The 13,993-nt window shown below is 26.5% G+C and overlaps 1 protein-coding gene across 7 annotated transcripts in view; it reads left to right on the forward strand.

Moving 5' to 3' along the window:
• Nucleotides 1-13,488, forward strand: part of LOC145834033 (uncharacterized) — a 98,007-nt gene extending 84,519 nt beyond the window's left edge. For 5 of the 7 annotated variants that reach the window (XM_082941347.1, XM_082941351.1, XM_082941349.1 and 2 more), the window contains 3 exons: nucleotides 7,391-7,567; nucleotides 8,876-9,026; nucleotides 13,241-13,488. In XM_082941347.1, the coding sequence (XP_082797473.1) occupies nucleotides 7,391-7,567; nucleotides 8,876-9,026; nucleotides 13,241-13,296 (384 nt within the window). In that variant the 3' untranslated portion in view covers nucleotides 13,297-13,488. Of the gene's footprint in view, nucleotides 1-7,390; nucleotides 7,568-8,875; nucleotides 9,027-13,240 lie in introns of those variants that run through there. The other 2 variants (XR_014369772.1, XM_082941353.1) reach the window with 2 other exon arrangements.
• Nucleotides 13,489-13,993: the final 505 nt, after the last annotated feature.

Genomic DNA, 13,993 nt, shown 5'->3' on the forward strand with positions numbered 1-13,993 from the left:
TGTAAACTTATCAATTTCAGACTTAAAAAAAAAATTTACTAGCTTTAAACTATTGATTGATAGATTTATAGTTAAATTAATACTTTAATTAAATAAACTTAATTACTTGCATTTCCATTGTTTTTAATGTCATGTAAAGTCAGTCAAGAAGAACAAATTTCTGACTGATGCAACTTTATAGAGTTTAGATCAGGGTTTTACAAAGCGGGCCACGAGCAGCAAAGGGGTAAGAGGGGGGCCATGCGGTCATAATTTGAAACTTACACTAGATATTCTAGAGTTGCAGATGAAGAGCAAAAAAAAAGGTTTTTAGTGTTATTTATGGTAGTTTTTGAGTAATCTTGTTGAAGGGGGCCATGACTTTTTTATTTTTTATAGGGGGCCATTTGCGAAAAAGTTTAGTAAATCCTGGTTTAGATTAAGAGAACAAGAGCAGAGCCAAATAAAAATTTCTGATGCAATGTTTTATGCCAAATGTATGTATATTGCTGTAATATTTTTTTAACTTATAAATCATTAGTTGTGCCAGTTTATTTAAAGTAGGGATAATAAGTATCATTTAGTTAGGTTTAATGTTTTTAGTAGAATTACAAGACCAATTGTAAGTTATATCAAATGTTATTTATTCTTTTTGAATTTTCTTTAAGTTCTTGTTCTTATTTAGCATTATATTAGCTTTTTATGACAGTTTTTTTTTTTTGGTAAGATGGCAAAAAGTCAGAATTTACAAAATTCCATATTTTTAAAGCTTTAAAATTTACAAAAAATCCTTTAAAGTTAGACTAAAATTGCAAAATTTTCCTAGAAATTTGCTTACAAAATTATTAAACTCCAAAGCCTTCAAATGGTAAAATTGATTAAAAAAAACCTTTATAAAGTCAGACTAAAGTTGCAAAGTTTTCCTAAAAACATCTTGAACTGTTACCCTATTTGAACAAGAAGTTGTTGTGTGTAATCTTTTAGTATTGATGACCTGTGGCAAGGACACTTCTATAGTGAAACTTTGATATATACACAACAGTCTATTTTGCAAAATTTTAGATTCAGACTGTTTTTTGTTTAAGTAAGTTACTAAGATCTTTATGATTAAACACTTAGTTTAGTATTTTATGTAACGAGTTTGTGTGTATTGTTTAATGTTTTATATAGTTTTTTCACAGTTGATTATATTTTAAAGGTAAGTAAAAGCAGATTATGTTAATTATTTTTGTATTTCTAAGATTTCATAACAAACAATAGGAGAATGTATTTTATAAAACAGATGTAAGATTTACTTTATTATAATTAATATTAAGTTTGTAAAGTAAGTAAGAGTTGAAAAGTATTTTCTGTTTTAAATGATATGAGAAAGTATTTAATTTATGTAACAGAACATGGTTAAGTTTACTAAATATTTACAAATGTTAAAATTTTGATACTATTTTTAATTTTGCAGAACTAATTTAGATTTAGTTTGAGTATATTAATTTAAAACTTTATTTTTCAATAGTTTACTTCACATTTGTGATACTTGATTATTTGCAAAGAGGTAAGCAGTGAGAAAAAAGTATACCTAGTTCAGTGCATAATTCGAATGATTAAGTTTTTATTTTTTAATTTACATTCCAATAAGTTATTATTATAGTTATCTTTCGCTGAAGTACACATGTGGAACACAGCAACCACTCAACAGAACATTTATAGCTAAGAAATACTAGAATAAATAAATAATTCACCGATAGCAGTAATTATTTATTAACAATAGCTACAACATCAAACAGTTCCTTACTACGATAGTTTTTAATTAAAAGTTTTTATCGGTAAAGGTTTTGTTTTTATATTCATTTCATTTGGATTTACTTTTACATACAAAAATATCATTACAATGTAAAAAATCTTCTAGCTTTAAAAATTTGGTTTTATACACAGTTTTGTATTACTACGTCATAATATATTTTTTTCACTTTTTATAAGAAATTGAGACAACAATTCATTTTGCAGTTTATTTTATTTTTTAAGAACTTAAAATTTTTCAATCTACCCTTTTCAAAAGTTCTTGTAGATAACTAAATAGATTTTTGTAAAATAGTAAAATTAATAAAATTGTAAGATTATGCGTCATAATAGGTAAATAAAATTATATGTACTATGTGATGCTACTATAAAGTTGTTTAGCAAAACTTAAAGTACAAAGCTTAAGTACTAGAAATTGAAAGCATTAATAGTAATCTTAATAAGAGGAAACAGACTTATTTAAAATTTTTATTAAAATAAAATCAAACAACAAAAACAAAACTTAGTAGCGAATTTACAATAAATTAAACAAATTAGAATTATAAACAAATTTTTGTTTGCATAAACTTGGCTTATTAGTTTTTATAAATATAGATTCTAAAACACTTGAATGATACATGTTACGTCCTTTACAAACAATTGAAAACATATTATCGTTATAGTTTTTTGCGCATTCTAAGTTATTTAACAAATGTTCACCTATTTGTTGGCTTATTTGTCTCATAGATCATCCAGTTTCTTAAGGCGTTGGTCACGTGTTGGTCCCTTCTTATGTGGAATCGTTGCGAAGTTCTCCCAATATACTCACTATCACAGTGGCATTTGAACTTATAGATTATCTTGCATTTTTCTGGATCAGGAGTGAGATCTTTAACAATCCCGTTAAGGGGTTTTCTGGTGGAATAAGTTATTCTTAAATTTACTGCCCCAAAAGTATTATCTACGGTTTCTGAAACTTGGTTTTCAAAAAGCTTAGCTTCCTTTCCTAAATATAGAAGTCTTAAATATACTGCACATTTATTTGGGCCGTGTTTTGTAGGGCTGACAAGTTTCGCTGTTGTCCTACTAATTGTTTTTTCAATAACTTATAAAGGGTAACCTAAAGAGCCAAAAATACTTTTAATGATATTGATTTCTTCATTTAGTTCCACCTTAGAACATATTTTATGTGCTCGAAAAACTAAGTACGATATTAAGTTGGTTTTTAGTAAGGTGGGACAAAAAGACTGCCAAGGAATATATTGGCCTACGAAAGTTGGTTTTCTATAAATGGATGTGTTTAAAGAGGTTGGTGTTCGTTGAACTAAGACATCAAGGAAAGGTAAAGAGCCATCAGCTTCATGCTCACGAGTGAACTAAAGTAAAGGATGTAAGTTGGAGATTTGGTCAAACAAATCATCCACATTGTAGTCTGTCTTGTAAGAAATAAAAATATCGTCAACATATCTAAAGTAGTTTAGAGGTTTTTCTATATTCGCAAATAAAATGGACTCAAAGTAGCCAACAAATATATTTGCTAACACAGGACCCAAGGGACTGACCATCGCGACACCGTCAACTTGTCTATAGATGTAATTATTGAACCTAAATTCTACGTTCTTAGCTACCAAATAAAGCTGCCAAAAATTTGTTTTAGAAAATGGTCTACGTTTTTCCGTACCTTTTCAACAACAACGAGAATGTATTTTCTCAGAATTTGAAATTCTTACTGGACAGTTGAAACACCACAAACCTTTTTCGCAGAATAAACTTGATAGATGTTATGCTAAGTTATATGATTTATCTCATTCCTTACAAAATAGTAGAATTAACAATGCAGATTTTAAAATGTTTAAAAGTTGTAATTTAGCCTACAAATCGTTAAAATCAAATAATCCAATTGTTATTTTAAAAGTAGATATAGGTACTTCTTTTGTTATTTTAAATAAGGAGGATTATATAAATAAAATGAATGCTATTTTAGATGACAAATCTAAATTTATAAAGCTAGGCCCGGTTGAAAAAGCTGACTCAACTGTTAAAATTGAGAAAGCTTTTAAAAAAAAACTCAGAAGCTGGTATGTTAAAGGTTTTATTTCCCAAGATGTTTATGAGTCTATTAAACCAACTGGATCCCAATGCCCTAAACTCTATGGACTTCCGAAGACGTATATAAAATAGCAAACTTTTTAATTCCAATCTTAAGTCAAGTTTCTAACAAAATTTCCAAATTTTGCGTAAAAGATTCCTTTAATTTTTTTGACAATCTACGTAATAACCGCTGTTTATCCTACCAAATGTGTTCTTTAATTACATCTATTGACAAGTTGACGGTGTCGCGATGGGCAGTCCCTTGGGTCCTGAGTTAGCAAATATATTTGTTGGCTACTTTGAGTCCATTTTATTTACGAATATAGAAAAACCTCTAAACTACTTTAGATACGTTGACGATATTTTTATTTCTTACAAGACAGACTACAATGTGGATGATTTGTTTGACCAAATCTCCAACTTACATCCTTTACTTTAGTTCACTCGTGAGCATGAAGCTGATGGCTCTTTACCTTTCCTTGATGTCTTAGTTCAACGAACACCAACCTCTTTAAACACATCCATTTATAGAAAACCAACTTTCGTAGGCCAATATATTCCTTGGCAGTCTTTTTGTCCCACCTCACAAAAAACCAACTTAATATCGTGCTTAGTTTTTCGAGCACATAAAATATGTTCTAAGGTGGAACTAAATGAAGAAATCAATATCATTAAAAGTATTTTTGGCTCTTTAGGTTACCCTTTATAAGTTATTGAAAAAACAATTAGTAGGACAACAGCGAAACTTGTCAGCCCTACAAAACACGGCCCAAATAAATGTGCAGTATATTTAAGACTTCTATATTTAGGAAAGGAAGCTAAGCTTTTTGAAAACCAAGTTTCAGAAACCGTAGATAATACTTTTGGGGCAGTAAATTTAAGAATAACTTATTCCACCAGAAAACCCCTTAACGGGATTGTTAAAGATCTCACTCCTGATCCAGAAAAATGCAAGATAATCTATAAGTTCAAATGCCACTGTGATAGTGAGTATATTGGGAGAACTTCGCAACGATTCCACATAAGAAGGGACCAACACGTGACCAACGCCTTAAGAAACTGGATGATCTATGGGACAAATAAGCCAACAAATAGGTGAACATTTATTAAATAACTTAGAATGCGCAAAAAACTATAACGATAATATGTTTTCAATTGTTTGTAAAGGACGTAACATGTATCATTCAAGTGTTTTAGAATCTATATTTATAAAAACTAATAAGCCAAGTTTATGCAAACAAAAATTTGTTTATAATTCTAATTTGTTTGATTTATTGTAAATTCGCTACTAAGTTTTGTTTTTGTTGTTTGATTTTATTTTAAAGAAAGTTTAAATAAGTCTGTTTCCTCTTATTAAGATTACTATTAATGCTTTCAATTTCTAGTACTTAAGCTTTATACTTTAAGTTTTGCTAAACAACTTTATAGTAGCATCACATAGTACATATAATTTTATTTACCTATTATGACGCATAATCTTACAATTTTATTAATTTTACTATTTTACAAAAATCTATTTAGTTATCTACAAGAACTTTTGAAAAGGGTAGATTGAAAAACTTTAAGTTCACAAAAAATAAAATAAACTGCAAAATGAATTGTTGTCTCAAATTTTTATATAAAGTTAGTATCGAAAAGAAGTTATTTAGTAGATTTTTCACTTTTATTTACTTAGTTGCATGAATGTGTATTAGCTTTGTTGGTTTAAAGTTCATTGAAGAAGGACTGTTGTTCGAAATCGATTTAAACTAAAGTATGCAATATACTTCTAGATTTTTAAACTATCGTTTAATATTTTTGTAGTTTAAATAAAAAAGAAACCTGACAGAAAATTAATATTGGTTCAAAAATATGTACTCAATAAGAAGTGCGTGCTAAAATGCGTACTTGTCAAAATGTGTGTATTCAAAATACGTACATATCAACTAATATGTACTCAGAATGCATATTTAACTGGAAGTCCGTACTTAAAACTCGTACCTAAGAGGAAGATAAAAATCAGGTTAGATTGGTAAAATTTTGAAAAAGCAGGAAAAATTAAAAAAAAAAAATCGTGACAACCCTGTTGTTCTAACACAGGGGTCGGCAAACTGCGGCCCGCGGGCCACTTTAAATTATTTTTATCATCTAGTTAAATATATTAATATTCTCAAAAAACAAAAATAAAAATTTGGTGTTATTTTTTAAGGATAATCTATCGCCTAATTTTTTTTTTCAAAAAAAAAAATTTTTAATATGTTTTTTAAAGCACTTAAAAAAACGTTCCTTTTTGACCTGTCGACTCCTGTTCTAACACTTAAAATATTATTAATTTATTTAGTCAATAAATAAAGAAATTAACAAACTAAAACTAACAACAACTTTTAACTAAATTGTATGGCTATTTATGTTAAATATCAACATAAAAGCTTTTAAACAATCATATAAGAAAAACTTTGAATAAGTTTTTTTTTCAAAATAATAGTACAGGTTGCAATTGAATAAAACAATATTTAATTAATAGTAATACTGTATCGTTAAGTAATTTAAATCAATGGCTAGCACGTTTTTTAACTTAAGATTAATTGACTACTAAAAGTGGTAAAAAAAACTACTTTCAAAAACCTGTAAGAAATTTTGAAAATCTGGAAAAAGTTTACCAAAAACCCAGTGGCCATCCTGTAATAGTTAAAAATACTTTTTACTTAAATAATTTTTAAAACCAAGCATTTTAAATAATCTCATCGATATCGAGTATCAATAAGGTATACTTTTTAGATTTTTTGTAAATTTTTTTAGATAAACTGTAACTTGTAATGCGAAAAACTTTTACGACTATATTTTATCTCTGTCACACTTTTTACAGCTTAACAAATTTTGCATAAACTTTTGAAATAAAAGTCATACAACCCTCAAGTTTTTTACTGAAGTTACAAAATAAAAGTTGTATTTAAGTAATTATGTATTTTCTTACGGTTTGAAATCGTTTGGCTTACGTTTTTTCAGTTAATATTTAACAAAAATTTTAAAATAGTATAGTTTTTATTGAACGACAAAAAATACGGTCAAACTATTTGGTCTTAGGACCTGGTTTACGAAGAACATTTCGATTATCGAGTCGCACACCACGGATATCTTTTAACGTGTTGTCAAGGGCGTATAATCAAGAAATCTAGTTTATAATTTTTTTTATTAATTAAATAAGTACAATTTTTTTTTTAATTTGGTCATACTTTACATTTTTACTTATAACTTTATATATAGTTTAAAATAACATTCCTTTGAATTTGGATTCGTCTAGCTTTAAAGATATTATAGAAATATTTTGGAAGTATTAAGTTTGTTAAGCTAATTAAGTTTATAATATAAATTACTCTTCCATAAATTTTGAAAAACACTTATTTTCAAAAAATTAACAACATTGGAAAGTTTGTTGAAAAATTAAATCCTTAAAAGTAACTTATACTAAATAGTTCAGGGTTTTATATAATAGCAAAAAATTATTTTCTTCTCATATGGATTTATGTAAACTAAAATTTTGATTTCATATCAACGTGTTTGTTAACAGTTATTGGATTGCGAAAAACAGAATAAATTTCTAACTCCAGAACGGTATGAACTTAATTTAGTATGCAATCAGCAAAATAGATTATCAAGAATGAAATTAGCCTCTTACGCAAGGAATGTGTGGTATCAACAAATTTTTTGTGATGTTACAGTATACGTTGAGTCATCTGTAGATCATGTAAGTTTATGGTTCCTCATTACAGAATACTTTTTTGTTTAACTTCGTTTGAACAGTTACATACCATAAGTTTAAAATGAACAAAATGAAATTATTCATACATCTTTTATAACTGTTCAAAATTATAGGTTTAATCGTTTGTTAAAAAAAGATCCTAGTGAAGTAACTTCACTGGAATATAAATAAGACAAATTATACAGTAATCTTCCTATATTGTACCAACATATGTTTCTGTGTGTTAACTAATCAACACACTTCAACTGGGTTCTGTAAAAAAATAATTACTTTAATGAGAGAATAGAAGCATAGAATAAAGTAGGTGTATACATGTTTTCATTAAATTAAGATATTTTCTACAGATAATAGTTAATAATAGGTAAAATACTTAATATTAAATCCGACTGTTATAAACATACTCAAAGAAGCAACAGCCGTTATATATGCACTGAAAGATAAGAGATGCTTAAATAAAAGAAGCGAGTTTGTATCGTCTTGTAGACATATAAAAAAACGCTTTTAAAGTTTAACAAGTTTTAATTTCATCTTAAAATAACCTAAATTTCAATTTGTACCTTAATTTTATCTTTATCTCTTTCAATTATCTGTCGTAATATATATTTACTCACTGAAGTTTTATGAATTTTTGCCAGTTTATTGTCGATTGGTAAATTAATATTTGCACAAGCCGATTTGCATGATTTTTGATAATTTTAAAATTACGTCATAATCTATTTATGCAAAAAAATTTTACTTTCATTTGTTCGTTTTGTTTTGTGCTTTATTTTAAACTTGTTTTGAAGCTGATGAGTGCATAGGCACGAAACTCGACTCCTTTGAGTTTTACATCTTGAAATAAACTTTTATATATATATACATATATTATAATAAAAGTATTAAATTATATTGAAAAGTTAAAAAAGTGTCATGCTTAAATAAATAAAAAGAAAGTCAGCAACCCTGTCTTCACAACCAAAGTATGTATTTTAAATTAAGAAAAAAAATTAATCAATAACAAAAGTAGAAACAAAAGAAAACTAAAAATAAGAACAAACTAGACAAAACAAACCATAAGCCAACTTGAACAGAAGTTGTTTTTAAGATTTGCTAACTAAAATTATTGAAATTTAATTTATTTGACACGTCATAATGTGTACTTCTGTGATTATTTTTAAAATTTTGCTGTTAGCTTTATTATTGTTCTGATGAAACGCTTAATGCGTAGAAACTATAGTAAACAAGTCAAATATCAGTTATTTTTTGTATTATTAATACTTAAAATTAAATATTTTCATACGTTATATTATTTAGAATGTTATCAAATTGTTGCAACTTTGCGGTGGAAATACCAGTTCAAATATTACAAGTGTAGATATATGTATAGGAAATAAAAATTTCCACTTTGAAAAACAAAATCAACACCTTCAATGTAAACCATGGGTCTGTGCGAATTGGGTTTACGGTTAGTTTTAGCAATTTACTTTACAAAATATGCTATTTCAAAAATAGTTTATATGTAAATAAATATGTATATATTTATAGTATATTTTTTTTTTGCTATGTGAACCTGAAAGTGTATAGGCTTTCTACAAGGAATTGTAGGTGCCATTATATATTATTAGTAAAACACGATTTTTTCTTATACAATCGTTTCCTATCCTAACAAATAGGAGTTCATTAGTTTGTTTTTTGAATAGATTATTGGTCTTCAAACTAATAAAAACCTGTGCACACACACTAAACTGCAAAAAAATCTTTGCTCCCCAAAATCTATCAAACTGACTGAGAATTAAGTTTGTTCTTATTGAAATTTTTCAGTCAGCCTCAACCGAAAACCAACAAAACACAGTCTACTGAAGGATTGTGGTCTGGTGATTGAATTGGTATCATCAAATCTTTATTTTAACTTGAGCTCGTCTCACGGCTTATGAACGTTCAGGCTTAGGCTCTGTAGAGTTTCGTCATGTTTTCTTTGATTAAGATATTTGAAACATAACTTAATAAAGCGTTTTAGGAATAGTTTTTATTTTTTAAAGTTTAGTGTACACAAAATTAGTTTTTCAAAACTTTAGTGTGATTAGCTTATAAAAATGTTGAAAACCACTGCTCTACATAGTTAAGATTTTTGTTGTTTATTGATGACAATAAAAATAGCGCTCAAAAGGTTTGGTACATGGACCTGGTGTACAAAAAAACATTTCGGTTATCGAGTCATACACCATGGATACAGTTTGATGTCTTGTCCATGACAACTAATCTTATGATCACTATTATTTTTTTTTACTTATACATATTTATGGAAACACATATTTATCTTCTACGTTTAACTTATGTTCTTTGAGCTACTTTTTTCGAGCTCTATAGAACTGAGTTATTTATTTAACATAGAGAAACCTCGTTTACTTTAAATAATTCTAAAAGTTTTTAAATTGTTGTTGACTTACTTGTTTTTACATTGTTTTTGACGTTCAACGCCAAACATAATGTTAAAAACTTCAATAAACTAATGAAAAAACACTTATCTGAATAAAAAAAAAACAGTGTTTAACTTAAATACTTATGAAGTTTACAAAATGCTTAAAATTTTTGTTTTAACATCAATAAAAAAAAATTTTGCCATGCAGAGAACAGAGTTTCTATACACTATAAACTTGGGTTTGACATCATTCTTTTTTTTAACTATATAGAAAGTTATTTTATATAGAAAGCTAAGAACATTTATATTTTCTTACGTACAGACTTATTTATTATTTTAACAATAACTTATATCCCTTTACGAAACTTTAAAAACGCAAATAAAAACGTAGACAAAATACATTATTTTTACTACTGTCTAAAATAAAAGGCAATTTTCTATTACATATTTCTGCTATCAAATTTGGTATTTCATTTTATTATCAAACTTAAGTATTAGCATCGCTTTTCCGCTACAAATATAGTTTTCTTTTAAAATAGTTCTTATCTATTTGTTAAGTTTTTGATATCAAATAAATTTTAGTTTATATTTTGAAAGAACTGTGTAAAAATTTAGTTTTATAAGTTTTTTCTGTAGAAAAAGTATATGCTGTCTTAAATTTTATAATTACTGAAGAAGCACATTTGAAAAAGGATACTTTTCATTCAAAATTAGCCAATCAAAAGTGTTTTAAAAGACAGTTTTTGAATGATTTTTCAACTCTAATGGTTTTATTTTAAACTAGGAAACTTTTGACCAACTCACATATTGTTTTTAATTTTACAACATTAGAAAAACCGTAGCTTTACAACTTATTTTGTTTTCATCAAGCTGTAAAGTAATATTCTAAATTTGCTTTTACTTTTTTTTTGAAAATGTAGTTTGTTTTTGATTTGAATTTATTTTTTGTATTGTTTTAATTGGAAATTGACTAAGTTATTTATTTACATGTCATTAGATATGTTAGTTTCTCATGTATAAAATATTTTGTTATACTTACATGTTAGCTTCACAGTTTAAGGCAAAGTTTTCACATTAATAATAATAAGAGGACTTAAGTTTATATTTAAACTTTTTTACTTAAAATTAAAGAACTGGATTACTTATTAAGAGCTGCCTTTTGTTTAACGGGTATTTTCAAGTTGTTTATAGTTTAAACATTTTTTGTACCTGAAAAATTTTGGACAATTAATAGAAATATATTATGACGTAGAATTCAAAACTGTATATACACAGTTTTTTATTACTACCTAATAATATATTTTTTCATTAACTTTAACTTAGTTGCGAAAATATGTTTTAATATTGAAAGTTTTTTGAAATTTTATTGACAAAGGGAGCAAAGTTCCTGGAGTTTCAGACTTATATATGCTGTTAAAGATTGTAATTTTTTTTGATAATCATTATTATTTCAAAACGATCAATAGAAAGTTAAACAGTGCTGTATTAAACGTCCCGTAAAAATATTAGGAACAAACCAACCAGAATTTAAGAGCTTTAAAAAAGTGTTTAACTAGACTTTGTTTTCACATCTATGCATTCAAAATTCATCAAAACATATATTCATGAAAATATCGAAGTTATTACATGCTAAACTGTGTAACCAGTCCCTGTAAAAAGGCAGTTTCAGAAAAAAAGCCTTAGTGGTATAAAAAGAACTTTCAAAACAGTATTATCTATCAGTAATAGAAATAACAGTTCAGAGTAAAAAGCACAATAAAAACACTGTTCAGTTGAACAAAATTCAGCATATGGGATAAAAACAGTTTAAAAGTGTGAGTATAAATCTTATTTAGTTGACACATAATTGGTACCATATTTTTAGTGCAGGGTTCTGACAGATTTTGACCTACTTTTAATAAGTTTAAAGTTTGAACTGCACTGTAAAGAAACAACCGAAATAATCTACTAGTAAAACACAATCACAAAAGTTACATAAACAATGAAACAACCAGACTGTAAGTTTATATCGAGGAAAACAAAATCATAAAATGGTGTTTAGTTTTCAATGCAGACTTCTGTCAGATTTTAATCTGCTTTTGAATCAGTTTCAAGTTTGAACTATCCTTTGATATTTGATTCTTGTACAAGACTATTTTGACAGTGTTTCTGATAAAAAGCTGATTTTCCTTATCAAACATTTTCAAATTTGTGTAGTTTTAAATATGTGTAGGGTATTGATACATTGTTTAACTGATATTGTTGTTAACTTTGAAGTGTTTCACTTAAATTGTACTTAAATTAATTAGTAATTATTTTATTTATTGAAAAATAGTTCAGTATTGCATATTAGAATGTAAATTGAACGATGGACTCAACCAATGTAAGGTTTCAACTGTTTTGAAACTTACTGTACCGCTCAAGAGTCCTGTTTACCTTAAGCTTTTTTCCTTAGTAATATTTTTAAGAAATTTTCTAAAAATTTTTTAGATATTAAGTCAGGTTTTCGGCTCATTTTTTCTTAATACTATACTGTAAAACTCCTCAACCGTGTAGTAGAACAAGGTACTTCTACTCGTTAAAGAATAAAATCATCGAAAATTCGGCTTAAGTTTACATAGCCTAAGCCTGGACATTCATATGCCTTGAGACAAGTTAAAGTAAGGATTAAAGAACAAGTTATATCATTTTCAAGTACAGTTGTTACTGCGGTAGGTATTACCCTGGAAATTTTTTTTATTATTTCTTATTTCATTTTAACTCCTATGGATGTCAAATTTACTTTTCAAACTTTGTTATTTTAAAGGTTAACGTTTTTATAATTTAAGTTTGAATTTTATTTTTTTCGTAAACATGTTTTATAGAATCAACACGTTCTATATTGATTATATTTAAAATGTTTTGTTTTTTATATAGTTTACCAAAAAAAATAGTGACGTGTCTTAATTTTCAGTACTATAGACTAGTTTTTTTTTAGTTATTGTTTTTTACGTTTTTGCATTAAGTTTATAGAATAAAAGCCAACATCTAGTTTTTAGATAGTCTCAACTTCCATATACCACGTTTCCATTTTTTCGTCTGTACTATTTTACATTTTTAGATATGTAAATAATCGAAAGAAATGAGTAAAAGTTGTTTAAGTGTACTGTATGAATATTCTTTATTTTTCATTAACGTAATGTATCTATAAAACTCTCTCTATTTTAATATTATATCTATACTATCTTTATATAAAAGGTAATACTTCTTAAAAATCTAATTGTACAAATAAACCATTGCAGCAAGTGTTTACTACGGTCAAATGATGCCACATTCAACTTATCAGCTAACCTCATAGTCAACTAAAAGGACGCTTTAGTTTATTGCATTACTGCAGTAAATATTATTTTAGTTTATAAATTAAAAAATTACTGAAGTTTTTAAATTAACATACTTTTTTTAAAAATTGTTTTGTTATAAACTTGTATCATTTTTTTGTCTTAAAATTTTTGTATTTTGTTAAGTTTTAGTGTTTAAAATAAAACTTTAATACTACTTTAACTTAGTCATTCTATAAGAAAAGTACTACTGATGATTGTTGTCTTAATCATGGTGACCAAAAAACATGGAATTTTGTACAAAAATCGTGATAAAACCTGGAAATTTTTTTATTTTAAGTTTTTAACAATTTTTTTAATAATAAAAATTGTTAAAAACTTGTCAAGTTTAAACTTAAAAAAAAGAGTACTACAAGTTTTTAATTAGTTAATTGATAAATTAATAACTAAATTATAACTTTGATTAATAAAACTACTTCAACTTGCACTTCCACTGTTTTGAATGTCATGTAAAGTCAGTCAACAATTTCTATTCAGGCATCTATTTCTGACTGATGCAAATTAATAGAGTTTAGATAAAGAGAAAACTAAGCGCAAGAGCAAAAGACAAACAAGAATGTCTGATGGGATGTATTTATAGCAGTTTTAATAAATCTTTACTTTATGGTATAAATCATTAGTTATGTATAATTTATTTAAAGTACCTATAAATAATAA

The sequence above is a fragment of the Thalia democratica genome, chromosome 4 (assembly GCF_965202585.1).
Source record: "Thalia democratica chromosome 4, ktThaDemo2.hap1.1, whole genome shotgun sequence".
NCBI lineage: Eukaryota > Metazoa > Chordata > Thaliacea > Salpida > Salpidae > Thalia > Thalia democratica.